At 36.7% G+C, this 26,720-nt stretch overlaps 1 protein-coding gene across 2 annotated transcripts in view; it reads left to right on the forward strand.

Moving 5' to 3' along the window:
* The window catches only part of prkcaa (protein kinase C, alpha, a), a 135,608-nt gene that overhangs the window by 92,928 nt on the left and 15,960 nt on the right, over nt 1–26,720 (forward strand). The window contains exons 9-16 of one of the 2 annotated variants that reach the window (XM_034861175.1): nt 3,855–3,884; nt 6,930–7,073; nt 7,225–7,398; nt 9,748–9,839; nt 10,177–10,239; nt 10,617–10,755; nt 22,200–22,280; nt 25,466–25,573. In XM_034861175.1, the coding sequence (XP_034717066.1) occupies nt 3,855–3,884; nt 6,930–7,073; nt 7,225–7,398; nt 9,748–9,839; nt 10,177–10,239; nt 10,617–10,755; nt 22,200–22,280; nt 25,466–25,573 (831 nt within the window). The remainder of the gene's footprint in view (nt 1–3,854; nt 3,885–6,929; nt 7,074–7,224; nt 7,399–9,747; nt 9,840–10,176; nt 10,240–10,616; nt 10,756–22,199; nt 22,281–25,465; nt 25,574–26,720) is intronic. The other variant, XM_034861185.1, reaches the window with a different exon arrangement.

Here is a 26,720-nt window from a genome sequence, read left to right on the forward strand (position 1 = left end):
AAAGACTGAGATGTCTATTTGCACGTGAAACGTATAAAATAGCATATCAATATCATCTTGAGAAAGCCTGGGCGAAGAGAAAACAAGCACTTTACCTAGATCATCGCGAGATATTTTATGTTCATTTGTTTTTGTTTTCTGTTTTCCATGTATTTCTCTCCATATGATTTATTTTTGTGACACTGGAATATGTCTATTAAGTAGTAGTGCCAAATGTTTGGCATGACACAGAAGTGAAATAAAACTAACTAACAAACTGTCAAATTAAAGATTGAATTTTCATTTGCCAAACAGTCAGTGTGCAAAAGGATTATTATCATTGGATATACTGTAAAAATGTTCATAGTGCTCTTTTTAGACATTATGAATTTAACCTGGCCGTCATTTGACAACAAACTCTCTCTCACTGCTTTGTAAGAAATGTAGTTGTTCTATTTTAAAGACTCAGATTGTAGTTGCTTAGATATATGTATAGGTTTCAACAAGACAAATTTAAATAAAAAAGCATTTAAGAGAATAAAAGGATTTAAATTGTTTGTTATAATCATTGCCCTATGATCATTTCTTCTCTTCCATTGATGTAAAGTTGTTTTTCTTAATTACTGCTCAATGAGAATCCAACATAATTTACAGAAAAATGTTTTTCTCTATCAAGCAGTAATGAAGTTCAATGATGGTGATACTCAGCATCTTAATACCTTTCCAATAATAGAATAAAAAGTGATTTTTATATACAAAATATGAATATCTAAAATCATGAGTTAATCATAAACCTTACCCTCTCAAATTCTACCCAGACACACATACACACGCTTAAACATGTAGTGTACTGTACTGTATACTGTACCAGATATTTTTTAGTTGAGGCCACTGATGAGACACTGTTGCCTTTTCCTTCATTCAATTTCCTGCCCCGATGTGTTTGGCCTGCTGGGTATAACAGCTCTCTTTCTTGTCGTCTGATTGTCTGTCTCTAAGTGGGTGCCGAGGTCTCTGGAAGAGACTTTTTTAAAGTTATTTTTCATGACATTTCTGCCACACATAGTGAAGAATTGTGGGTAACAGAAGAAATAAGGGAAAATCTGGATTTTAGAAAGGCCACAGACATGGTTGGTGTTGAAACCAATACTTCCAAGATCCAATTTGGAACCACTGACACTGTATTTCTATGGATTTTATTCAGCAATGGCTCCCTCAGCTTCGCGTTGGGCTGAACAACACCCCTCAGCTGCAATATCACAACATACCACCATCAATTGCTTTTTCATAAAACGTCATCAGGTATGGCATTTGACAAAGGAATCTTGTGGAAAGGACTGTCTGACAGCAAGGTACAGCAGTCAAAATATTCTAAATATAGCATAAACGTAAAGGGATAATTTGCTGGTTTTAAACCAGCTGTTCAGCTTGTTCAAATCAGATTGTTTGATTTGAGCAACCTGTTCTTTAAGTATTTCTACAGTACATGATAACAAATCTTTAAGTGTCTTCAATTAACCTTTTTGCTGTTACACAAGCACAATATATTTCCATTGTTGTACCTGTTGAGTTAGTTTTTGTTTGCAAAGCAGTAGCTGTCAGTTACGAGAGCTGGGGGCATTTGTTTTACTGTTAATAACAGAATGAAAAAGAAGCCAGGGATGACATGGCTACGGTCATTTTGGACCTTCAAACAGGATGTGAAGTTTATGTTACAATGAAGAAAGACAGAGAAAAGAGTTGAAGAATAGGATTGTTGACCGAGGTCAGAAAGAGGGTCTGACCTCACTTCTGCAGTTGGTTGTGAAGACCTTCGGTACATATGTTCTCCAAAATGGGATGCATGATGCATCATGGTCATGGTGTTGGTGATTTGTGTGTAAAGTTTTAACAGCTCTTCCTTCACCCTGCTCACACACAAGCTTGTACTTACTGTACATTCTCTCAGTAGAACCATTACTACTTTTGCTACTTACCAAATAAATCAATAATTTGACACAAAATGGTAGTTTATTTATTTAAAGACAATTGTATTGCTTCCGCTATAGAAAATAGTTGGTTCCGTCTCTACTGTTGGAATCCTGCGTCCATAGCTATGTAAACTCTGTAGCTGTTTAATGCAACCCTTTGTCTATTACTCAACACGTGTTGCGAACTTAGCGACTTTGTTACTAGATTTAGCTTTCCTGGGGGTTTTTCATTTACTGGGGGTAAAACCAATAATGATTACTAGCGTCCAAGGGGAGAGAGGGCCCTTGAAAAGTCTGGAATACATTTAATTTTACCTGGATATTATCATTTCCTAATTAAATTTCATAATGCATGTCAGATGAACTGTAAAGTTAATGTATTGGCTGAATAACTTGGTTGATTGACTGATTACATTGTGCATACAAAGAAATACTATCTATAGAAATGGCTTTCTCAAAGAAAGCCAACTCAGGCTAGGAAAAAAGAAATGAAAGACAGTAGGAGAAAGCAAAATGAGGGGAACGATTGATAATTGACTTCATTTCAAAGAAAGGTGAGCACAAACTAGAAAATGAAATCTGCGACCGTTGCTGAAAACGAACTGAGACAACCCATTGAACCAAGCGGTACATACACTTTTAAATGATAATTTTTTTATACCTTTACTCTGAGGTAAAGGCTAAATAAATAAACATCACTAACACACCATTATAGCCTAATTTGAAACATAGGCTATAAGGTCTATAATTAGCAATAATAGGCTAATCAGTGTCTTAGGTAGCTTGGTAGCTCATCGGTAGAAACATATCATGTCAACATTATAGTTATGTCAGATTTAGTAGAAGCAGATCTTACCATTGTGAAACACATGGCCCTCAGTTTCAGAAACTGTCCCCCCAGTGGAGTAACAACAGACCCCTCATCCTCCTCTTTTGAGACAAGGTGAGCTTATATCAAAATCAAAACCATGTTTAGCCGTTTTTACTGAAAGGTGTTAGGTTATCAAGAAAATAACAGACAATTACAACAAGCAATGTCATAAATAAAGCTATATTTTCGCGTTAGACAGTTCTGGCCTCCCCGTCGTCCTCCCTCGTACCAAGTTCTCTCTCCTTTTTTCTCTTCATAAACTCCTCTGTAGTTCTCTTCCTTTTTCCCTTAGCTTTCTGCTCTATCCTGTCTGCTTGGTGAGACAAATGCTTCTTCATCCTGTGTCACACTGTCGTACTTAATGCAAGAGATTCTTTCTCTCTTCCCTTCTTGTCTCTTGCTCGCAGGATTGCCAAATTAACTTAAGTCTAAAGGTAGTCCTCTCCTCTCCTCTCCTCTCCTCCTCTCATGGTGATATGTTTCTTCACCTCTCCTCGTGGCTGATCATTTGTATGTAGTTCTAAGCGACTGCGACCACTAGATGTCAGCATTGGAGTGAAATACGTTACAGCGCCAGAACTGTAGTCAGAACAATGAGCAACTGTTTTTACCTGTGGGCCTGTATGCAATTTACTAGGCCTTTATCCGTGTGCTTTCGATTTCTTTACCACCCACAAATTGTCACCTTGTTTCTTTGTCATACTTGAAGATTTGATTTCCACACTACCATAAAATTGTCCTGTTTCTCACTCAAATTTGTAATTGAGTTTTTCCTTTCTACTCTTCTTAGGATTTTCTTACGATTTTCTCGGTGGAGTGCAGACAGACAAACTTTATTATTTAGTGTCATAGTATGATTACTGCGTCTTCAGTCTTCTCTTTTTGTATCTGTGTGTATGAGCTGCATTTTGTGTATCATTCTTACTACCTGCATATAAAAGTGTCTTGGTTGAGTCAGCTGTTGTGGGTCACATCTATACTTGAGTTTACTAAGTGAGTTGGCCCTTTTGGCTCCCTTCTCCCTGTGGTTTCAGGATCAAGCAGTTGTGGAAGACTCTGATCAGGTGTGTCTGATAGGGAGGAAGTAAGACTGCTGCTCGCTCCGCTCGGCCAGGCTCTTTTCACTGGCTAAAGCTAACAGGTGTGCTGTGATCTGGTGTGGTCTGCTTTGCTTTGCGCTTCTCCGTCGCTCTCTCCAGATTAAGAGCAGACATTGGTAGATATCATAACCAAACTAAAGCTGCAAAATGAAGTTAAATGTGTTTTTATTCAGAATTGCGGGAAATAGTCTGAATTGGGCTTAGAATAAATGCTTAAAGGTACTTTGTGAAGTGATTTACATGTATTGCTTTGTGTTGCCAACATGTTTGTAACGTAACTGAGACCTTCCCAACTTTCTCGGTTGCGTATAACAGCCTGTGAACTGATTTCCATGTGAAGGGTTTGGGACGGTTTTGCCTTACAGCAGCAACAGTGTGCAACACTGACCAATGTTAGCTAAGAAATTGAGTCTGCTAACGTCAACAAACGACTGGCACCCACCACAACACAAAAGTCAACACAAAGTCCATGTAAGCAGACAAAAACAAGTTGTATCTAGTGAAGGCCATCTGGACAAATGGGAATGTAAATGACATGGGACGAGGGAAACTAAGGTCACATTGGCAGGACATTCAAACAATGGAAGGATATTTGATTTGTTTTGGGGATCAAAGTGTTAGTTAATATAATAACTTTACTTACCGTATTTAAAAACATGATGCCAGTCAGTCATGTTACCACATTCAATGTCACATCACTGTTTTGGCCGATGCCCAGGATGGTCGCGTGAGCAATAAAATGCGGACTGCAGTTCACTCAACGGCCACCGTTGTCAAATACAACAATTCCACATAGTATCTTTAAGTGGATTCCCAAAGGTAAATTGTGATGTTAGCCTGTTGGATATCACCAATTTTAGGCATCATTTAATTCTTCTCACTTAAAGGGTTTTCTCCACTCAACTTATGTTGGTCTTCATCAGAGATTTTCTTTTATACAATATTTTGTATAAAACAGTCAGAGGTTTTTGTCACCATTTAGTGTAGTGAATGCTAAAGGGACCTTCATTTGCTTACTTTCTAGTGAAGGTGCAGCGGGATGACAAAAGGGTTATGACTTTCCGGTTTTGTGCGCAGATTTAGAGTAGGATCTTCTACAGCCAGGAAGCAGTAAGGTCATTTCATGATTTAATACCAATTTATTGTAATCCTTAGTTTCCTTTTGGATGTTGATTACACCTGTGGTGTAGAGGATCAGCATGAGTTTGGATCTGTGTTTTGCCATGGATGAATGTGAATGCTGGCCATGGTGATAGTGGTTGTGTTGGTTCTCTGCAGATAGGTTAAAAAGAGTATGAAAAATAATGTATTTGATCGTTGTTTAGCATTCCGACTGCCGTGGAGTTGTGTATTTTTCATCATAATGTGCTGTAGTTTTCTTCTTGGAGCATCTTGCATATTGGGAGATTACGCATGACTTTGGAATGAAGGAAGTGCATAAAAGATTTTTGCATTTTTTGCAAATACTGTACAGGTGAACATGCACGATTGTTGTCTGGATCGGACATGCATACATTTGGTGTTATTAATATTACTCCAGCAGCCATGCAACTTTCATAATCAAGAAATCATCGGGGCAGTTGTGAGTTTTAATGTCAACATTTGAAATAGCTGTTTTAGCCTTTACCATACAAATATATGTAAGAGAGGTAGTGGTTAAAATAATGTGTGTTGTGTAATGTAATGTTTTTTGTAGTTATTTTTCTCTGCAAAACGTTTTTGGTACTTTTTAGGGTTGGGGGGGAAATTGACACAGCATAGATATTTTTGATGGCAATGCTGTATTGATACACAGGTGCCAAGTATCAATCTTTTTATACATACAGTATCTATATGTGAATGTACAGTATATATGTATGTGTGTATCTGTATATGTGTTTATATGTAAATGTGTATATATGTATGTATGTATGTATGTGTATATATGTGTATATATATATATATGTGTGTGTGTGTGTATATATGTATATGTGTGTGTATATGTGTGTATATATGTATATGCATGCATATGTATATATGTATGTGTGCATATATATATAATATGTATATGTGTGTGTACATATGTGTGTGTTTACATATGTGTGTATATATATATATATATGTCTGCTTGACAATCCCATTTTGCAGTGATATGAACAAACAGAGAAATTTATCTTTTTAGATAAAACAGATGTTGATTTAGTTTCCCTTTGAGGACATCATTTGAAATTGGGAAAAATTTGTACTTGGAAGAAAGGTTATAATTTTTAATATATTGTACTTTTACTTACTGATTTATCTTCATTCTCACTTTTCCTCTTTTAAGCCGATAAGAACACCCAGTACTGAGTTTAAAAACAAAACAAAAAAAAACAAATTAATTTAAATAAGAATTACTTGTTAATACATTGTATATATTTTAAGAAGGCTATGCCACAGCTTTTGCTATTTATTGGTCAATAATGTGAAAAAATGAATTAAAGAAATACCAATGTATCCTTTTGTTTTGCTGCAATTCAGTACACTTTACTATATGTTTTATTTTTTTTGTATTTGAGCCATTTGTGTGGATCTGCTCAGCGTAGGCACCACAGTCTTATTCCACTCCATTAATTTTGGAATTCTGCTTCAAACAGTCTGTGTTTTTGGTCTGTAAGTGAGCAAATTATTGTGTGTTGGAGCTCATGTAAAGGATCCATTTTTTTAAAGAATAAAATGAACATTATGTTTGATAATGGCTGGAGTGATAAAACTATTTAAAAAAAACAAAAACTGTGAAATTGGATGTGCTGGTCTTCAAGTGTTTATCACATGTCACTTCTAAAGAAGCTTTGTTTAAGTTTCTCATTGGTTCAGTATGAATTCATTTTATTCATATTAAAACAAGGGTCCATGTTTTAGTAATTCAGGAATTAGTCATTTTGTCTGAACAACACAGTAAAACTTTATTGTGTGTGTTACTCAAAGCTGCTACTGTTGCTTTAGAAAATTTGTACTTCTACACACCACCCTTTTTTTCCTTGAGTGCAGAAAGCCAAGCTAGGCCCAGGTAAGAAGGTGATCACCGAGGCAGACAACAGCCAATCCAGCCAGCTGCCTTACAACAGCCTGGACCATGTCAAACTCAGCGACTTCTCCTTCCTGGCTGTGCTGGGGAAAGGGAGCTTCGGCAAGGTGAGGCGGCTATGATTAGCTCAAAAATAAATAATAAAAGTGGAGCTCTTAGTGTCACTGGTAACAGACCGCTCAAGAGCCAAACAAATAAGTAAAAAATAAGTTATACACAGAAGTGATCTTTTCCTCCTTTTCCCTTACTGCTGTGCAGGTCATGCTGGCAGAGATGAAGGCCACTGAAGAGCTGTTTGCAATTAAGATCCTGAAGAAGGATGTGGTGATCCAAGACGATGACGTGGAATGTACCATGGTGGAGAAGAGAGTCCTGGCCCAACAAGACAAGCCGCCCTTCCTCACACACCTCCACTCGTGCTTCCAGACTGTGGTAGGTAAAATGCTCCTGGACACGCATTAGGACAAGTCACTCCAGGTCAGGTCAGATTAAATCATGACGGGGCTTTTAGCTAAACAGCTTAGTCATACAGTGTTGTAGAGCACAGTAGAGGAAATGCATGTAAGTACAAAAAAAAAAGAGAGAAGGGGAAACAAACAAACGCTAATTAGAAGGCTAAGATTTGTGTGTGTGTAAACAACAGCATGTGTCTGTACATGCATGCACGTGTGTAGTGACTTTGAGTCATGTTAAAACCAGACCACACACCCCGAAAGCAAATACTGTATAAATATATGTAATCCCCCCCACCCACACACACACACTTGAGCCTGTTCTTAGAAGTGTATTGTGCTTTCTTATATAAAAATGGATACAGATGCAGACTTATCATGAGTGTCATGCTCATACACTGACACACGTAGAAAATCACTCAGTTTCTGCAATGTATGTTTATTAAATCATAAAAACATAACACATAACATAGAAATCCTGCCTTTTAATCCCTAGAATTGGTGAAGCTCCAAAAACACTGGATCCTACATTTCCTTTAATGTAACTTGATAACTTCTAAACAACAACCTTCTCTGCCTCCCTAAAAAAAAAACGAAGTGATATCATCAGGGCTATTTCTCACATTTGAAAAAAGTCCTCCAGAGCCTCAGAAAACATTGTATCACTGTTTTTACAGGATAACTCCCCATTATTAGTAAACTGTGCTCTATATGTGACATTAGTGCAGTGCTCCTTTACCAACAACTGGAGTTGTATTTGTAGTAATAGTAGTTTCACAGTAGCAGTAGTCATAGTGATAGTTGTTGTAGCGGTAGCAGGCACAACACAAACTCTCAAGTGTATTTGATATAACGCAGACATAAATGGAACAGGAGCAACAAGTTTGGGGCAAAATCTGGTGCATTTAGGACTAAGTTTACTAAGTTGAATTAGTAAACAGAGAGGTTTGGTGAAATTGTAAAAATTTGTTTTGGGAGGATTGTAGACAATTTAAAATGAGGGATTGGTAACTTAGATGCAAGGAGCTTTTGAGATATCTCAACAAAGGTATACAAATGGCAGCCATGTGAATTTTTCATGACCGACTCCTCCATTTACATCGCGATTAACTTTTACCTAATCAGAATGCCTCTTGGTATCTATCTACCAAGAGTAATTATACTATCTAAGCTACCGAGCCATTGTTTTGCTGTGAATGCAAAATGAGCGTCTATTTGTAGAGGTCAGAGAGGTCGAGCTGTACTATAGCAGCTGTTTAGAGCTGTAGCACCAGCAGACGGACAGATAAAATAGAGGAAGAAAGAGACGCAGCACGGAATCATCCATAGCATAATGATGAAGACGCACACACACACACGCACACACACACACACACACACACACACACACACACACACACATAATAACAAATAAAATATTTTTCACCACCACAATTTTATTAAGAAACTGTAAGTAAAGACATATTTTGAAAAGTTTAATCAGCAAAAGATAACGAGAGATGACACCAAGCAAATGGAACAGAAAATAATGTATCCCTAACCGGCACCACAGCATGTGGACGTCAAATGTGTAAAGTTGGGCTAATGAAGTTTAGCTTCATTACTATACACCACACAGAGAAAACATTCCCCAGCCAGGTCTTGTACACCAGTTGACATTTTAGCATAATTAGCTGAAGTACACAAGTTATGTTTTGCATCTGTTTTCCTGAGCCTCATCCATTTGGATGAAATCTAACTGAAGAATCTTTTGTTACACATATAGGAGTGAACACCACCACATCTACAAGATTAAACACTACATAAAACGTGAATGTGAGAGTTTGCAGAGATCTAGAGAAGGTGCAGTGTGGGTTTTACTCTGGTGGCTGTCATCATAGTGCTGTGAGGGTCGGAGCTTGCACTATTCCAGAGGAAGACCTGCTGTCAAACCCAAAGTGTGTTTTGCTAGTAAGGGACTTGTCATTGGCAGTAAGGGACCAGCACTATAAGACAAAGAGAATGTCTCCTGACAGATGTCTGTGTATAGTGGGGTTTTTTTCCCCATGAAGTGCTTTTGTGTGGCTTTTTAGGTCACCTTGTCATGAAAAGTGTAGCAGGAAGGATGGAATGACCAGACAGCAAGGTTAGGGGAGGTTGCAACACTGAGCCGTATCTTTCTATTTAAAGCTCCATAAGTGAATAGAAATGTTGTGTACATCACAGCTTTTGTGGAACTTTGCTGTTTGATTGTGCAAAATTATGTTGCTTAGTGTTCTCTCCCTAAATACCCCATGCCCCATCTACCCCTAAACATTCTCTCCTATCCTTTCTATCTCTATGACCACAGGACCGTCTGTACTTTGTCATGGAGTATGTGAATGGGGGAGACCTCATGTACCATATCCAACAAGTGGGCAAGTTTAAGGAACCTCAGGCAGTGTAAGACATGTCAACTTATTAGCAACTGGTGTAATACCGCTATAGAGTGAATCAGTTCTACTGTCAAATATACTTTCTGTGTTCTTTTCTATTTTAAGATTATTAGTATCTTAGTTTACTAAAGCATTATATATATTGCTACCCAGTAAAAAAAATTAAAACTTTTAACATGCATGCTGCATTATTACTGCAGCATTGTATATACAGTATGTATATTTATGTTCATGTATATAAGATTTATATATCTGATAGAATTGGAATAAATAAGTGTTCTGCAACTAAAGGTATAAAGTTGTTTTTGTGTTTTAAGTTTGTAAATATGTGGTTGTTATTGCAGGTTCTATGCAGCAGAGATTGCTGTTGGTCTCTTCTTCCTGCACACTAAAGGAGTCATCTACAGGTGAGTATTAACAAGTTTAAACTGTTAACACAACATAAACACAGTGTACGCTATTAATTGTTGTGAAATAATAATAATATGAAATAATTAGAAATAGCGTGATATATTGAATGTCTGTTAATAAATAAATAATAAATATCCTGCAGTACAGAGTCATCCTACAGTGACATTTTTTTTCCTTCTAAACAACCAGTGTTTTATAGGCTCTTTCTATGAAAACACCCAGCAGCAGCAACTGGGGTTTGATTGTAATAAATTCTATATGAATTTAAAGGTATTTAGGATTGGCAGTGATGTTATTGACACCTGCAGAAACAAATTCTAAAAGAAAAATCAACACCTTCAAGGATGTCTTGAATGCCAGTGTGTTTCTTCAGGGATCTGAAGTTGGATAATGTGATGCTGGACTCCGAGGGACACATTAAGATTGCTGACTTTGGCATGTGTAAAGAAAACATGGTAGAAGGAGTGACCACACGCACCTTCTGCGGCACTCCAGACTACATAGCCCCAGAGGTAAGGCTGAACATGGAGAGATGTGTGCACGTGCATGTTGCACGTTTTGATGCATGAGGTCATCGCTGTCGCTGTCTGGTCTGAGCCTGTGTCACCCTTGTGCTCCAGATTAAGGTCACTGCCTCAGGAAAGAGACACACACACACACACACACACACACACACACACACACACACACACACACACACACACACACACACACACACACACACACATACACACATAACACACAGACACGCGCACGCATACACAATCAAGAACTCTTTCATGATGTTAGCATTCCTGTCAGACACCCAGTGTTTTTTGCTGGCAAGTCCAAACTTAACCCAAACATGCAAGTTGGAGTCTCTGTGTTCTAATGGTTTTTTTAGTGAGCAGGTTTTATTCTTTATCAGAATGTTGTTGTCAGTTTTTGTAATAATTACATTCTGAAATATTATTTTACGACAAATCCACTTGACTTGACTTGACTTTACAATCTCACCTTGACATTTGTGGTTATGATTGCGGGCTTTTATCCAAAACAGATACCTAGATACCCGCTTGTTTTTATCCTTGTTGAATGGGGACATGTAAAGTTGTGCGCACATCTTAACGTTCTGTTTTTGAAAATCCTCTTACAGCAATAGGAATGCTAACTACAATAGTGGGTATTTTCCTGTTTTGAACAATTGTTGAAAAGGTTGGTCAAAAAGAGCAATAAGTGATATTAGTCCAGCATATTCACAAGCAGCATTAACATTTTATGCCCATTTATTAAACATTTCAGTGACAATTGTGTCAACCAATGTAACTGTTTATCAATTAGACTGGATCTACTCAGTGAATGGGGCCTGAGCCTGCCCTCACTCATGGCAAGAGGTGCCAATTCATTGATTAGATTGTTGACATTGTTGATCTTTGGAAATAGTTCAACACAATTACCAAAATGATACAAGTTTTAGTGCCATTATCAAACTGGAACTACCTTAATTTACTGAGTATTAACACACTATTCTACAAAACCCCAATAAGATTATTGTAAAAACATTTGATTTCTCTGATTCACTGCTTTGTTTTGATTGGTTTAACACTGACTGAGCTACTAAAGCAAGCAATCACATTAGTAAACCAAGTCAAAGAGGGGAAGTTCCACCCCCAATGAGTTGCTAAACAAATGTGCTGTTTATGATCCATGGGATCAGGAAACCAGTCTATGTATCCATAATTAAATGCTGTTAACATATATCTCTTAAGTATATCTTAATTTCTGCGAATATAGTAAAGGAATATAGGAAAGTCTGATGCCACAGCTTGCAGCAGTTTATAATTAATGCACTGATTTAGTTTCCAACTCTTCAGCCATTATCACTTAGTTGGCTTCTATTTAATGGTGGGCTGGTTTATTGATTCATTCCACAAACCCCCTCTGACAGACTGGAAGGTTAATTCCGCCCAACGGACGTAGGGTGAACATGCTGTGACCGTTCCGAGCCAGACACTAATGCGCCAGCCAGGGATGACACAGCAGGGGTTGGGAGTGCCTACAGTTTCAGCACTGTGAGCCACTATATGCTAAGTCACACACATGATTTCACATGCATGCCTGTATTCCATGCACACAATTATGCATGCACAGATGTATCCGTATGAATACATTCTTTCCTCACACACACACACACACACACACACACACAAACACAATCATGCACACACACATCAAATGCATTCCTACAGTGGGCCTTGAAAGTTTGGGCACTACAGGCACTACATTTGTATTAATGTGCATCAAATGACAGATTAGACATTTGTAAAATATGTCACAAAAAGTTATATTTTATTTCCATCATTTACACTTTCAAAATAACAGAAAACTAAAAATTGGCATCGGCAAAAGTTTGGGTACCCTGCAGAGTTAATACTTTTGTTTTCTGTTATTTTGAAAGTGTAATTATGGAAATAAAATCTAACTTTTTTATGTGACATATTATAAGAATGTCTAACCTGTAATGTGAGGCCTTTTGGAGATTTTTCTAAATTTTCCTGGCTTTTTTATGCACATTAATACAAACTTTTACCTAGGGGGCCCAAACTTTCAACCCCCACTGTAAGTGGAGGATGACCTTAAGAACTGGGTTACAGTGCTGACATTTTCAGAGATAATCAAGGGGAAGTGCTACTTAAATCATGTCTGACATAAGGACAAGTAGAGATTTCTTATCAGTCATGAACAACTACATTTGCAGTGTTTTCTCAAAGGCATTTGGTCCAAAAAACATAGACCAAATTCTACATTGACAAGATGAAGGAATATAATCTAAATAAGGAGAACAGTAATGCAGTTTATTGAATGTTCGTGTTTATATGAGATGTTATAGTAAGATCACTGAAATATAACTGTGCCTGTGGGTTTGTTTATGTCTGTATCACAGTGTATGTGAGAAGTATTTTTACACTTCTATTTCTCACACACCTACCCACATGTCCATAACTCCATGTGGGAGTACATTTCTGTGTACTGGTGGGTCCCCTGGTTGTCAGCACTCATGTGACAGAATGCAGTATTGTTCTTTGTCTAGTCACACACACACACACACACACACACACACACACACACACACACAAATACAAACACAAACACACACACACACAAACACAAAAACACACACACACACACACACACACACACACACACAAAGTTTACTCTGACCTATATAGCCAGTCACACAGAGAGATAGTGAGGAATAGAAAGAGAGAGAAACGAGACAACAGAAAGGGACTACAAAGACCACACAAATTATTAACCGTGACGAAAAGAGCAGAATGGGACAAGAGTAGCCGGACAGTGAAGCAAAGAAAGCAGGTCTTCAAATAACACGAGTGATTGGTCTGTGCAGCACTTCAGGAGAGCATTTGAAAACGTTGAGCTGTCCGACATGGACCATTTCCCTCTGAGCCTAAGTTGGTCCCCACTAAGTGTGGCATTAGGAGACATGGGTGTCCACTTCCCTGTTCACTCCTCTGTGGGTTGGGCACTTTTAAGATGCTTATTATATTGTTACTGAGCTGGTGTACCTCCTCAACATGTTTATCTCGTGGGATACAGGGCTGTAGATGCAGAGTAGAGATTTCTGGCACAACTTCACCTACTTCCATTTGCATAGAGAAGGGAAAAAGTCTGTAGTTGTAAAACTCCAGCAACACTTGTAGTATGCAGAACAACTTTATTGTGAAACTTTATAATACAGATTTGATAGAACTGTCTCCTAACTTTAAACGATATATTGCTCATTTATAATCAGACCCAATTATGTTTCTTCAGGCCATGCACACAATTCAGGATTTTTTAAGATGCAGAGAGGTAGTTCTGCAGTATTTTTTTGCTTGATAATGATTGCATCCAATTCCTTATTCTCTCAACGTTTAAGAACTAAGAATTCAACCCTGAGTCACCACCTCTGGCAACAAGCTTTTGCAACGGCAGCTCCAATTTTAAATTCTTTACCAATTACTGAGCACTGAAACCATTTTTTTCAGATCAGATCTAGTAGTCTCACATGAGCACTTTAGTTGTATTTGAAAAAGTAAGTTAGATGTGAGAAAAAGTCAGGGGGAGTTGAGAAAATATTTGGCTGCCACAAAAAACTCTTTGGATGGTAGTTTAAGGTAACACTTTATAATAATATTTATAATACTATAATATTTATAATACCTAATATTTATATTACATTAATAGATGGTAAATTGCTAGTCAATGAATCTTTAGTTGATTTTCATTTGACTGTTAACAAACAAATAAATATAATTAATAATGTTTACTTATTAAAGTAATGAAATTGAGTTTATTTTTACACACATTCATGTTAAAAACATGTTTCTAAAATCTTTGAGAAACCCTTTTTAAAACATCTATGAAAATTACATCAATAGATGTAAATCGTCTATAAACAGTGTCTGGATGGTTATTATAAAGTCTCGAAATTATTATAATACCTTGTTCAATAGTTAATAAATACTTTGTTATCCATCTATATTTACATACATACACATTTACAACATATAAATATGTGTATATGTATGTATATGTATATGTATGTATATATATGTATGTATATGTATGTATACGTATTTACATGTATGTAAATATATATAGACACACACACACACTCACACACACACACACACACACACACACACACACACACACACACACACACACTCTCATATACAAACACATTTAGACTGTGGTTGTACTGGGCAGCTTCCAGGTATGAATGTGTAACTGTGTGAATGTGATCAGAGCATTCCTGCAAAAGAGAGGTTGCCTCTCAGTGAACCTTCCCTGAATAAAGGTGTGTGTGTGCATATATGTATATACATAAACATAAAATGTAATGAATGGAAAAACATGTATCAAGCCCTTACTAACCAATAACTAACTAAAATCAGTCACAAGCTTACAATAGCCATCCAGATAATGTTTATAGATGGTTTACAAAGTATTTATGACAATTTAACCAGGTATTATAGTCAAATAGTCATCCAGACACTGTTTATAGACGGTTTAAAAACCAACTAGTAACCCATAACTGTGTTATTATCTGGTCCATTCATTGATGTAATGTTTATAGATGTTTTCAAAATGGTTTCTTAAAGATTTACAAAAGTTTTTTAATCAATATCTGATACCTAATACAGTGTATGAGGTGTGTCAATAAGCTGTTAATTTACAGTAATACTAATATTTTATTAACTATAATCTAATTGCTGATTAACAGTAAAATTACTGTTTGCTAACAGTTAAATGACAATTAATTAAAGATTAATTAACTATCAATTTACCATCTATTAATGATGGTTATAATAAAATGTGTGTTGTGTTTGTGGTGAGGAGAGTAGTCTTGAATAGCCAGCAGACTGATCTACAACTGTCATGTAGCATTAGGATAGGAGAAAAATATCTGCAGCAATGCACGCGCACAAATTTACACACACACATACACAGACTGTTTGACTCAACAAGATTTTATAGAGCAAATACGTATATTCATAATCAGGGATATATAAAGTTAATGTACACAAACACACACAAATACACACACACACACGTTTGTACTGCAGGAAGTCAGAGCAGCTATGGCCAGAGGCTTTCATACATTGAAGTAAAAAATATAACAGGATGAGAGCAGGGAATGTCAGGCACAGGTCATGCTTGTCTTTTTCCACACTCAGGACCAGGAAGGAAGGAACCGCGACCAGAAGCAAAGAGCATTTTATGTATTTATCAGCTTCATGCAAACAGCACAAGCTAACGCATTTGTATAAATATAATAAATAAGTGGAAAACTGAAGCTCAGGACTCAACATGCTGTTTGAGAGCATGAAGGTCTTTATGCCTTTAACTGTAAGTGTCCCCTGGTGTTGGTGTAGACAGGCGATGGGTGGCAAGGGCAGCGAGTCACAGCAGCGTCACATTAGCACAGAGCTGCGCACTATGGCCTGAAACTGATCTAACTAGTCACTTTATGCTGAACTGTTATTGTCCTCGGTTTTTTCCTTTCTATTTTTCCTTCTTTTTGCTGCACCCTCACTGACTTGTAAATCTCTTTTGTTCTTTACATTCTCAACAGAAAGTAGTGACGGCAGAGCAAAAAACTGATTGTGACAGAATGTGTAACAATAACATAAGGAAGCAAAAGTAAATAAGTACTATTTTACTGTTTTCTTGAATCTATAGATGTTATTTAATTTTGGGAACATAAATAAGTCTATTTTTGTCTTGATGCATTAGGTTGATTGAAACACTATATACCAGCTGTCTTGAGGTCCTGGGTTTGTTTCAATGCATGTCAAGGCTGATATTCAACTCTCCAGTCAGACTTTCACTGGCTGACAATCTGGAATCAGACACTTCTGTTCAAGGGAAGGAATTTTGGAGTATTGAAAACAAATCCAGTACAATTAATGGAGGAAAGTCTTGATTAACCTTTACCACAAGTCTGTCACTTGTCATGAATATCATGGGGACATAATGGCATTTTACTATTTGGGTAAGTTGATTTATTAAAAAAAAAAATCATTAAGTTGATTTATTTCAAAATTGTATTAGGTTTTCTTTCATTCATGTATTGCACTACAGAGTATAGTTTAAACCCAATCCCAGTGGTAACTGGTATGTTAATCCCTTTTCAGAAAAACAACAAGAACAAACCACTAACTACTGCTACCTCCGCTATACCATCATGAAAGATTTATAGACATTTCCATCAGGGGCCCCAGTGGGTAATCTCTCAGTCTATAAACAGTATGAATATCTTATACCTATATAGGTATTGAGCCTTCTTGCTTTACCCCAGTCTTCAGGCCCTCCACCTCCATCTTTGTGTGTCTAAGCCGGGCAGCTCCCTCCTTCTCTATACTCTCACTTGACTCTAGTCTGGACTCGAACTCTGACAGTTAAAATGAGGGTAGTAAATTTGGATTTCAACACCTATGTCAAGAATATTTTTATTTTGTACTTTTGGGATAGTTTACTCGATAGTATTTACATGTATTGACTCACAGGATCTGGAGGTCAGTCAGTGCACAAATACATTAATCTCTGCAAGTGTTGCAGTTGATTTCCACCTGTAATTGTGCCATCAGGTTTGTTTGGTTCCCTGCCTCAACACCAGTGGTGTTCAGTCTGGCCTTCATTAATGGTCCTTAAATAGAGGAAGAAAATCAAATAATTTTTTATTCAATGTTCTAATCCTACCGCTCAAAATGTAAAAAATCTCTTAAACAATATCTTGTATATATGGTTGTATATTATTGGACATACCCATGCACAAAAAAGAAGACATTTATTGTTCTTGGTCAGCAGTCTACAGTGCCTTCACGTCTGTGTCCAACTCTTAAAACATATTCCCCAGCTCTGCAGTCTGATGTTCAAAAAAATAAAAGCAAATTAATAATGCATGATTCTCCATTCAGTCAAAAATAAGTCATGAAGTCAAATTAGATTATGTGAGGGGAGAAGAAATCTACCTTATTCTGTATTAATAATTTACCTGTTTGCTGTGTTACCTCTACTGTCGTTCTGGAGTTGTTCCACTCCTGTGTTTTAGCCCTCCAAATCATTGGCATTCAGTCTGGCCTCCAGCTCTGCTTATTAAGGATGAGGAAAATATTAGAATGAGTAGAATAAAAAAATAAAAAATAAAAAAGTAGAATGATGGAAAGCAACAAATTATAACCAGATTCAAACCAAACTGTAGGTTAGAATGATGGAATAAGTAGCAGAGAGATGGGATAGGATGTGAGATGAAATTTAAGTATTATTTTCTCTATTTTTAATCGGCATTCTTTAGCCTGTTGGTTTCTGATCACTCTGAACAATGTGATCACAGTAATACAGTAATCTCTACATGTGTTTATGTACCTTTCATTTCTTTCTGTAAGTATGCCACCAGTGTTTCTGTCAGTGGCATTCAGGCTGGCTTCAGGATCTGGAAGTTTAAATATTTAGTCACTGATAATTCCATTTTGAAAAAATCTTCTACCTTTTATTCAATATATTATGCATGTACATAATCATGCAGTATGAATGTATTTAATTTACCTCAACTTAAGTCACTTCACTCCTTTTTCTTTCTCTCCAAGCTTATTTCCGAGTTCTGTCAGTCTGGCCTTCAACTCTATTTGTTAAAAATGAGGGAATAAATACTGAATGACTTCAACCATTCAGTCAAAGATAAATCATTTGATGAGATTAGATCAGCTGGGATGAGGAGGAAATCTACTTTGCTGGTCATTAATAATTGACTTGTTTGTTGTATTACCTTTACTTCTGCAGTGGTTCCATGTATTTGCTTTTTCCCTCCAAATCACTGGCATTCAGTCTGGCCTCCAGTTCTTCTTCAATGAGGATAAAATTAAGACTATTCGAGTAAACACATGAAATGATTGATAGATAGCATTCCGAATTTTAACTACTGTACAAGAACTGCTTGTAGCAATTATGGAAGAAGAAGAGTAAGGAGTCGACTTTATGTCTATATGTCTATTTCAAAAAGCGAGAAATCAACCTTTTATATTTTATCACATGGTCCTGTTTGGATTCCACGTATTATATTATACCTCCGCTTATAGTTCATGTTGTGGGTAAAGTTACTTTACTTGTGTACTGCTGCAACATTTGCTGCACCCGCTTCCTCTGCTGTTCTTCCTGCATCTCAGTGACTCTCAGCCTGGCCTTGTGGTCTTTTTTACATTATTGAAGTAATATAATGGTAGTGATAGAAACTTTCCAAAAAAGAAATCAGAAATTCAACAACACAGAAACAATAATTTAGCAATTTCATTGATAAACAGATAAAAGATTACACATATATTGATCATATTTATGATACAAACATTTGATTTAATATTTCATTCTATGTAAATGTACTGTACCTATATAGCATTTTCTTCAATGCTTCCAACTGTTTCCCTAGTTCCTCCATTAGGCTGTCAACGACTGCCTGCGTGAGTGTCTGTTATATACAGTAAATTACACAAATGTTTTATTATGTGTATATATAATGTTTTTTTGTCTTTTTAGATATTTGTATTTAGCTTAATGTTGAACTAAAATACAAGAGACAATAAAAAGAGCAAAATGTGATTAATTGAAGAGGAACTGATCACATCACACACCTTGTGATAAATAAATGTGTGCCATATATAATATTTCTACTTCTCCTTAACTGCCATAGTGACATTCAAAGACACATAGTGTGTGTGCATGTACAGTAAATCTGGGCACATGCTTGCCTTTGTGTATGAGAATAAACACGTGGATGTACTGGCTGTTCAGCTGGCTCCCATCAACCCTCAGGACAGCGTCATGACAGTAGAGTGCAGAGCTGGTGTGTTTGTCCATCTGAGTGTGTGATTGTGTGCATCTGTGGACTCCTATGGGCAAGGCAGAGGACAGGTGTTTATAAGCAGCGAAGGTTATAGAGCGATACAGGACGCATCTGATTCAGGGTTTAAATAGGTCTTTTTTGTTGAAATTCTTCATCTTCTGTGTCTTTATCATTTTTGTTTCTCTGTGGCATTGCGTTTGGATTTAAAAGATGTACTTGTTATAAAATGATCCTTAGTGTTGTATAAGTGGGTGAGGAAGTACTAAATCTCAGTACTTAAGTAAAAGTACAAATAACAAGGATATTTACTTTAATAAAAGTAGATGTACCACAATGGCAACCCTATTTAATTAGAAAGTAAAAATGACCTGATTTCAAATGTACTTTAAGTATTAAAAGTAAAATTACTTGCATAACGATTTATTATTTTAAGGTCTCTTTCTCTCTCTCTCTCTCTCTCTCATATATATATATATAAATATATATATATATATATATATTAATGAAAAATAAACAAAAAAAATAAACTCTGGTCTTTACTCCATGTAATGAACCACCCTCTCTTTTTACAGAGTCACTTTTAGAGACGGACATTCAGGAAATAACAATCAGGCTATAGTGTAAACCATTTGTAAAGCCTCAGACCAGCTGAGCTCTCATCTCCCCCGTAGCAGCAGCAGCAGTCAGGGTGCCGCCAGCCGGTTTTGTTTGGGTTGCTCCTTATGACCTCATAAGGAGCAAGATTCCAGATCAGCCCATCTGAGCTTTCATTTTCTCTAAGGCAGAGCAGGATATCCAGGGCTCAGTTTACACCTGTTGTTATTTAAAAAAAAAAAAAATGTACCTAAGTAAAGGAACAAAGAATCTGTACAAATTTGTCTCCTGTAATATACCTTCCTCATTAGACATTAGATATTAGTTTGCAGTGGTAGCTTAACTTTATTAGCAAGTGCAAACGGTTGTTGAAAGTCATGGTTTTTGGATAAGTCTAATTTATACCCTTAAAGCCATATAACCCAGATCAATATTCATGTTTGCAAGAGTCCAAAACCATTACTGTCGTGAAGTAAAACTCACGAGCTCAGGGAACAGTTAGTGTTGCCGGAATTCAGAAAATTTGGACAAAAGGACTGGAAAAAAACCAAAATGTATCCCTTTCACATGTGCTTGCCAGTGAAAGTAGTGTTTACCTTGGCTTCACCTTTGTCATTTCCGTATTTAACTTATTTTTATAGAAAAAATGTCAACTGTGTTTTTCAGCTGCAGAAACATCTTACTAGGTGCTCAAATCTTGTGAAATGATATACAGCGACTCTGTGTTTTGTTATCTGCTCCCTTCCTACACACGAAATGCTCTCTTTTTGTCAGAAATGTTGAGCTTCTTATCTTCTTTGCTCAACCATGGCAAAAGTAATTGTTGCACGTCATTTTAAATTGATGGAATTCAGGTGCTGTCCAGCGTTTGTGCCTAGTCACAGCTGTGGTCGCACTCTTGCTTTATACATATTCTTTGCTGGATCAAACCACTGTATAAAAAGCTGTGAGATGCATTAAACAGGATTTCCAAGACTGGTGTCAAACTTGATATGGTTAAGTATGTATCTAGCATGTTAGGGCACAGTTGGCTTAAATATTTCTATAAGTAAATAATTCTGCTTTACTATTTGACAACTTATCAAGGACATTTTAAAAAGCACAATTTGTGAAAAACTTTTGCTGTTGCATTGAGTAATTCTTTTATTTATTTTGATTTCATTTAGATTTTCATTAAAATGAGACAAGCAATGGCAGCATGCTTGCAAAGATATGCAACCGTGCTTGGAAGAGGCCCATAGAGTTTATTGCTGAGGCTTTCTGAAATTGTTCTGTCATGGATTTAAAGAAGAAGAGTCACATTCACATGTGATCTGAAGATCAATATGAAGGTTTTAATATGTGGGAGATGTATTGTGTGATGGATTTAATAAGACTAAATTACATTACCCTGAAGGCGTATATACATTGTGATTAAATAATGTGCTATATGTTTGCAATCTAATCATATGTACTTTTAGTGTAGACAGAAGTAACAGAATATAGGATAAGTAATGAAACTTGTAGTGGATGAATATTGTACATAAATATGTATAGGACATGTGACTAGCTGCATATAACCTCCAGATCCAAAGGGATCACATGCATGTTGGATTCTAGTTCAGTGGATTAGTGCATGAATATGAAAGAGGTATAAGTGGTAACATCCTTTTTGCTTTTTTTTCGCAAAGTATTTTAAATAATGCATCACGGTCTGAGTGGACCTGGATGACATGTCACAATGAGATGAATGCCTGTGTTTGGGTCCTGAGCTTGAAGAAGAAATATTGCATTCATGTTCTGTACATTTTAAATCTGAACTGCATCATTCACATGCAGCATATTTTTCTAGTCCCTCGTTTGTAAACAGATTAATGTAGTTGTAGACTCATGAAAGTACTGCAATGTTGTCTAATGAATTTCAAACCTCTTTGACATGATTCAGACAGGTTGTTTGACTAAGGCTGAACTTCTGAGCTTTTTCTTTTTCTTCCTCTACAGATCATTGCGTATCAGCCATATGGACGCTCTGTAGACTGGTGGGCATACGGAGTTCTGCTTTACGAAATGCTTGCAGGACAGGTGAGTGGTGTACTCATTACTTCTTAGGTAATTAACTGCTACAGATTATTCCAACAACTTTACAGACACAAGGTTGCGCAGACTACTCACACCCACATTATTCCTACATTCAAGTACCCCTGAGCAGCAAGGCTTGACATAGTCCTAAACGTACTCAGGTGGTGCTTTCTAAAGACCTTCCCTGCACCACTGACAGTAAGCATCAAACTATGTACAGTACATGCCTACATCTCCCCTCCAGTCATAGGCCATATCCTATTTTGTTTAACCTTTCGCCCTCTTTCAATGTAGTCAGCAGAGCTTACAGGTCAAAATAGTTTAGCTCACACTGCCTGTGCTACATACTGGAAGCTTACCAGACCTCTCTGCCTGCCCCTCATCTATGCTTGACATACAGGCTTGAGGCTGTTCAGGCTGCCACTACGAGCAAAACATATCTGAACCTCTGACTGAACTGTAGGCAGTCGAGTTGCATTGGGGTTAATGTACGCACCAATGTGGAAGGAAAAAGAATGGAAAGGAAAAGGAATGTTGGGATTAAAAAAGACTCTGGTTCTGCTGCATCAATTTTGGTCAATTTCAAGATGTAGGTAAAAAGGCAAGTTTTAAACGTGTTTTTAGTCACTTAACATGATCAAAATGTCATTAAAAGTGCCTAACCATGTGAAGTGATTCCTTCCAATGGAACACAGCAAATCTGACTGCTGTAGATGTGACAGAAATGCATGGAAGTTGTGCTAATTCAGCTGTGTTTAGTTGTTGATACTGCAAGGTGTGCTTAGGCACCATCTATATACTACAACACCAAAAAGAGATACAAACATATTTTCAAAAATAAGCTTATGCTCATTTAAAAAAAATAAGTGCTATAGTAAAACTAGCAGGAGACAATTTATAACTAAGGTTACTTTGGAGACACTGTCTTATTTAATCATTAAATTGATAGCCTACATATTTTTGTTGTATCTCTTTTCTGTGTTGTAGTTTGTAGATGGTCCCTAAGTTCTCTAACTGCCATTGCAACACAGGAACAAAACACAGCTAAATTAGCACAGCTTTCATGTCACATCTACAGCAGTCAGATACACTGTGTTCACTCGGAAGGAATCACTTCACGTGGGTAGGCACTGTGAATGACATTTTGAACACGTTGAGAGGCTAAAAACACGTTTAAAACTTGCCCTGTTTAAATTTGTTGGGTGCTAACGCTAGCAGGAGGCTAACTCGGTGTAGACAGCACACATTGTTTTAATTTTTTTCTCTACTGACAGCACTCCAAATTAACAAACAGAGCTACGTGTTGAAATTGACCAGAATTCTCCTTTAACTGTTGATTTTGAGTCCAACTCTGTTATAGGAGTACAATACTAAATTGGTAAAGTATGTTTTTAATAATTAAAATATGTGTTATTTCCAGCTGGACTCAAAGAACACAAAAACACCAACTCTGGTTTTTACACATTTTAAGTCTTACTGTATCTTTTTTGTATTGTTTTAAGTGCCTTCATTTGTGCCCAAACTAAACAAATTTAATTTCTCACATCTCTGCATTTAACAATTCCCTTCCATTTTTTGTGTTACCACTGGTCTGTTAAAAACTATTTTTTCAGTTTCTTTGTTTATTCCTGGATTCAGTACTGTGTGCTGCCAGTGGTCATTTGTCGATATTATGAACAATACTCTCACTTACTGAAGTGAACATATCAATAATGTGTTGGCTGGTAAAGAAGAGCTTCTTTTAAAATCAGATACAGGTATTTTTAAGTCAAGACAGGGAGGACGTAGTATGAATATTGTTATAAAGATGCCTCTTGAGGAAGAGCACCAAGCTTGACATGTGTTGTAGCCAGAGTAACTAACAGTCAGAATGTTTTTGCGTTCTTCAGGCCCAAGTGTCTCCATTTGTGCACAAATTAAGGCCATTCAATTTTCTCTTCACTACACTTCTTACTTATTTACATACTGTATGTTACCACTAACCCGTTTGAGAAGCTCACTCTTTCACTGTTACTTTCAAATATGTTTAACTAGCATACTATTAGCTTGAATCTAAAAATCTATGTATATACATATGTGGTGGTTACATTGGATCAATGCGACCTCTTCACGGATTAGTGTAGCATTTGTTATTTATAGTGACTGTGCGGTCTGTGCTTAATGCAGAGGTTTAAGGATCAACTTAAAATCCCATTCTAGTGGAAGTTACAGTGGAATCAGGCCATGTCAGAGATAAAAAGTGTGATCACCACTTTGTGAAAGGTGCAGCCATAGCTAAATATATTGTTATTACTCGCCATCTAGATGTATTAATGTTAATTGCTTTAAGATAAAAAATAAACATGTCCTCTTTATCAAACATTGAGAAAGTAGAAATATCCTACCTATTACATGGTTTTTACAGGATTTATTAAAACATGTATCCAAGAATCAACACTAAATGATGGAAAGATGTTTTAAGAAATTTAAGGCTTATATATTGTTTAACTTCCATTCCAAAAAGTCAAAAACAAAAACATGCAGATGGGTATGTTTTTCATTCCCAAATGAATTCAAGTTACAGCTCTTTAACAATTAACAAAGGTTTTTAGATCTTCCCTTCCTCTGTTCTTCCCTGCCTTGTGTGAAATCAGGTAAGGAGGGCATGACGGAAAGGGGCCACTGGAGTGGAAATGACGAATAATTCATATTATGGACTGTCAAAACACCCACATTATGGTAACTGATGATAACCACCCAGTGAGCATGGGGAAAGCTGGGTCATCCACTTCATTTGCTCTGCAAGGTCTTCCTGTGAAACATGTTTGCAAAAACTCTGCACTGTTCCTTGATTTTGTATTTCTTCAGTGTCTTTGAGATTTAGTGTCTTCACACCATCTTTTTCTTTCTTTTTCCCCTTATTCTCCATCTTGGCTCCCTGTTTAGTCCAATGTGTGTCCTTATTTCCTGCCCTCTATACGTTTATTCATTGAGGATATAATTTTTTTTTTACAGAATTTGGTCAATTTACCTGTTAAATAGAGATGGCACAAATGACAAAAACTAAAACTGCTGAATCCTTGTGGTGAACATAGTGACACTTTACTTTGAGCAGTAAAATGGTTGTCAAGAGAACAGCAAAAATATATGTATCCACCGTGTGGTAATGGATGAAACACCAATAACTATATTATCTCCTTCCACCCCAGCCTCCATTTGATGGCGAGGATGAAGATGAGTTGTTCCAGTCCATTATGGAGCACAACGTGTCCTACCCTAAGTCCATGTCCAAAGAAGCTGTCTCCATCTGCAAAGGGGTAAGTGGACGTTCTCTGCCCTCAATAAAAACATCTCAAAATCAAAACCTTTTTCTGTTTTAAACCCACTTTTTGTCGTTAAGCGAAATCCATAAACATGATGATAGGTGAGTCTATTTGGTATTCATTAACATTGTGCTTGCAGTCAGTGGGGCAGTCTTTTCTCTTCTACACATTCTTATAAATGCACTTAAACTGAAATATATGAAACCTTCCCCCTTGAAAGACACAGATCGTAAAATACAGATTTTCAACTAATGTGGGAACAGCAGCATTTTAAGAACTGTGTCTTTCACACTCCTTACTGAAGCCAACATCATTCTTATTGTGAGAAGGCTACACATTTTTGTCTGTGTCTGTGATAAGTGCTATATCAATAAACTTTACTTACTAAATGTAAAATAAACTTTATTTACTTTTCCTGCTAGATCAAAACTAAAAAGTTTTTTTTTAACCTTTTGGAGTTACATGTAACACAAACAAACAAACTCCATTTGCTGTAAGAATAAAGTGTAAGCTTTTTTTTTAAATACAGTAAAAAAAACATTGTCTCAGCATTGCAGTAAATGGTCTTTAACATATAAAACCTACTGTATAGTTATACACTAATGCAGTACTTATTACAACTTATAATTCCAAACTAAAGAAAAACAATAAAAAATCTTGTTTAGATTTTCTGTAGGACACTTACATAACTGAAACATAACTGATTTACTGAAACTCCATGAAATTTGCAGTCTCCCACTTCAGTACTTCACAGAGGTGCGGACGTCCGCCCAAGTCCCTGTCTCAACCCGTGTTTTGGCATGGCTGCAGCACTTCCTCTTAATGGATATATAATAGTGCTTTCCATCAGCCGGACAAACAAACGAGAGAAAGGAAAAACCAGACAAGGTATTTAGGGGGAGATAAAGAGGGGAAAAAAGCCCTGATACAGCGCAACTAACTCAGTAGTAGTAACTCAATGAAAAGGACACAAAATATACTGTATCTTTCTTTTATGCAAACATAAGTACTGTGGAGCGTTATTCTGCAACTGTTCATACATTTTTAGCTACCTGTGTTTACTGTACACTGTGTGCAAAATTATTAGGCAAGTTCTATTCCTGAGAATTTATTGTATTGTACTGTAACAAATGCATTGCTA

This window comes from Etheostoma cragini, chromosome 2 (assembly GCF_013103735.1).
Source record: "Etheostoma cragini isolate CJK2018 chromosome 2, CSU_Ecrag_1.0, whole genome shotgun sequence".
Classification (NCBI taxonomy): Eukaryota; Metazoa; Chordata; class Actinopteri; order Perciformes; family Percidae; genus Etheostoma; species Etheostoma cragini.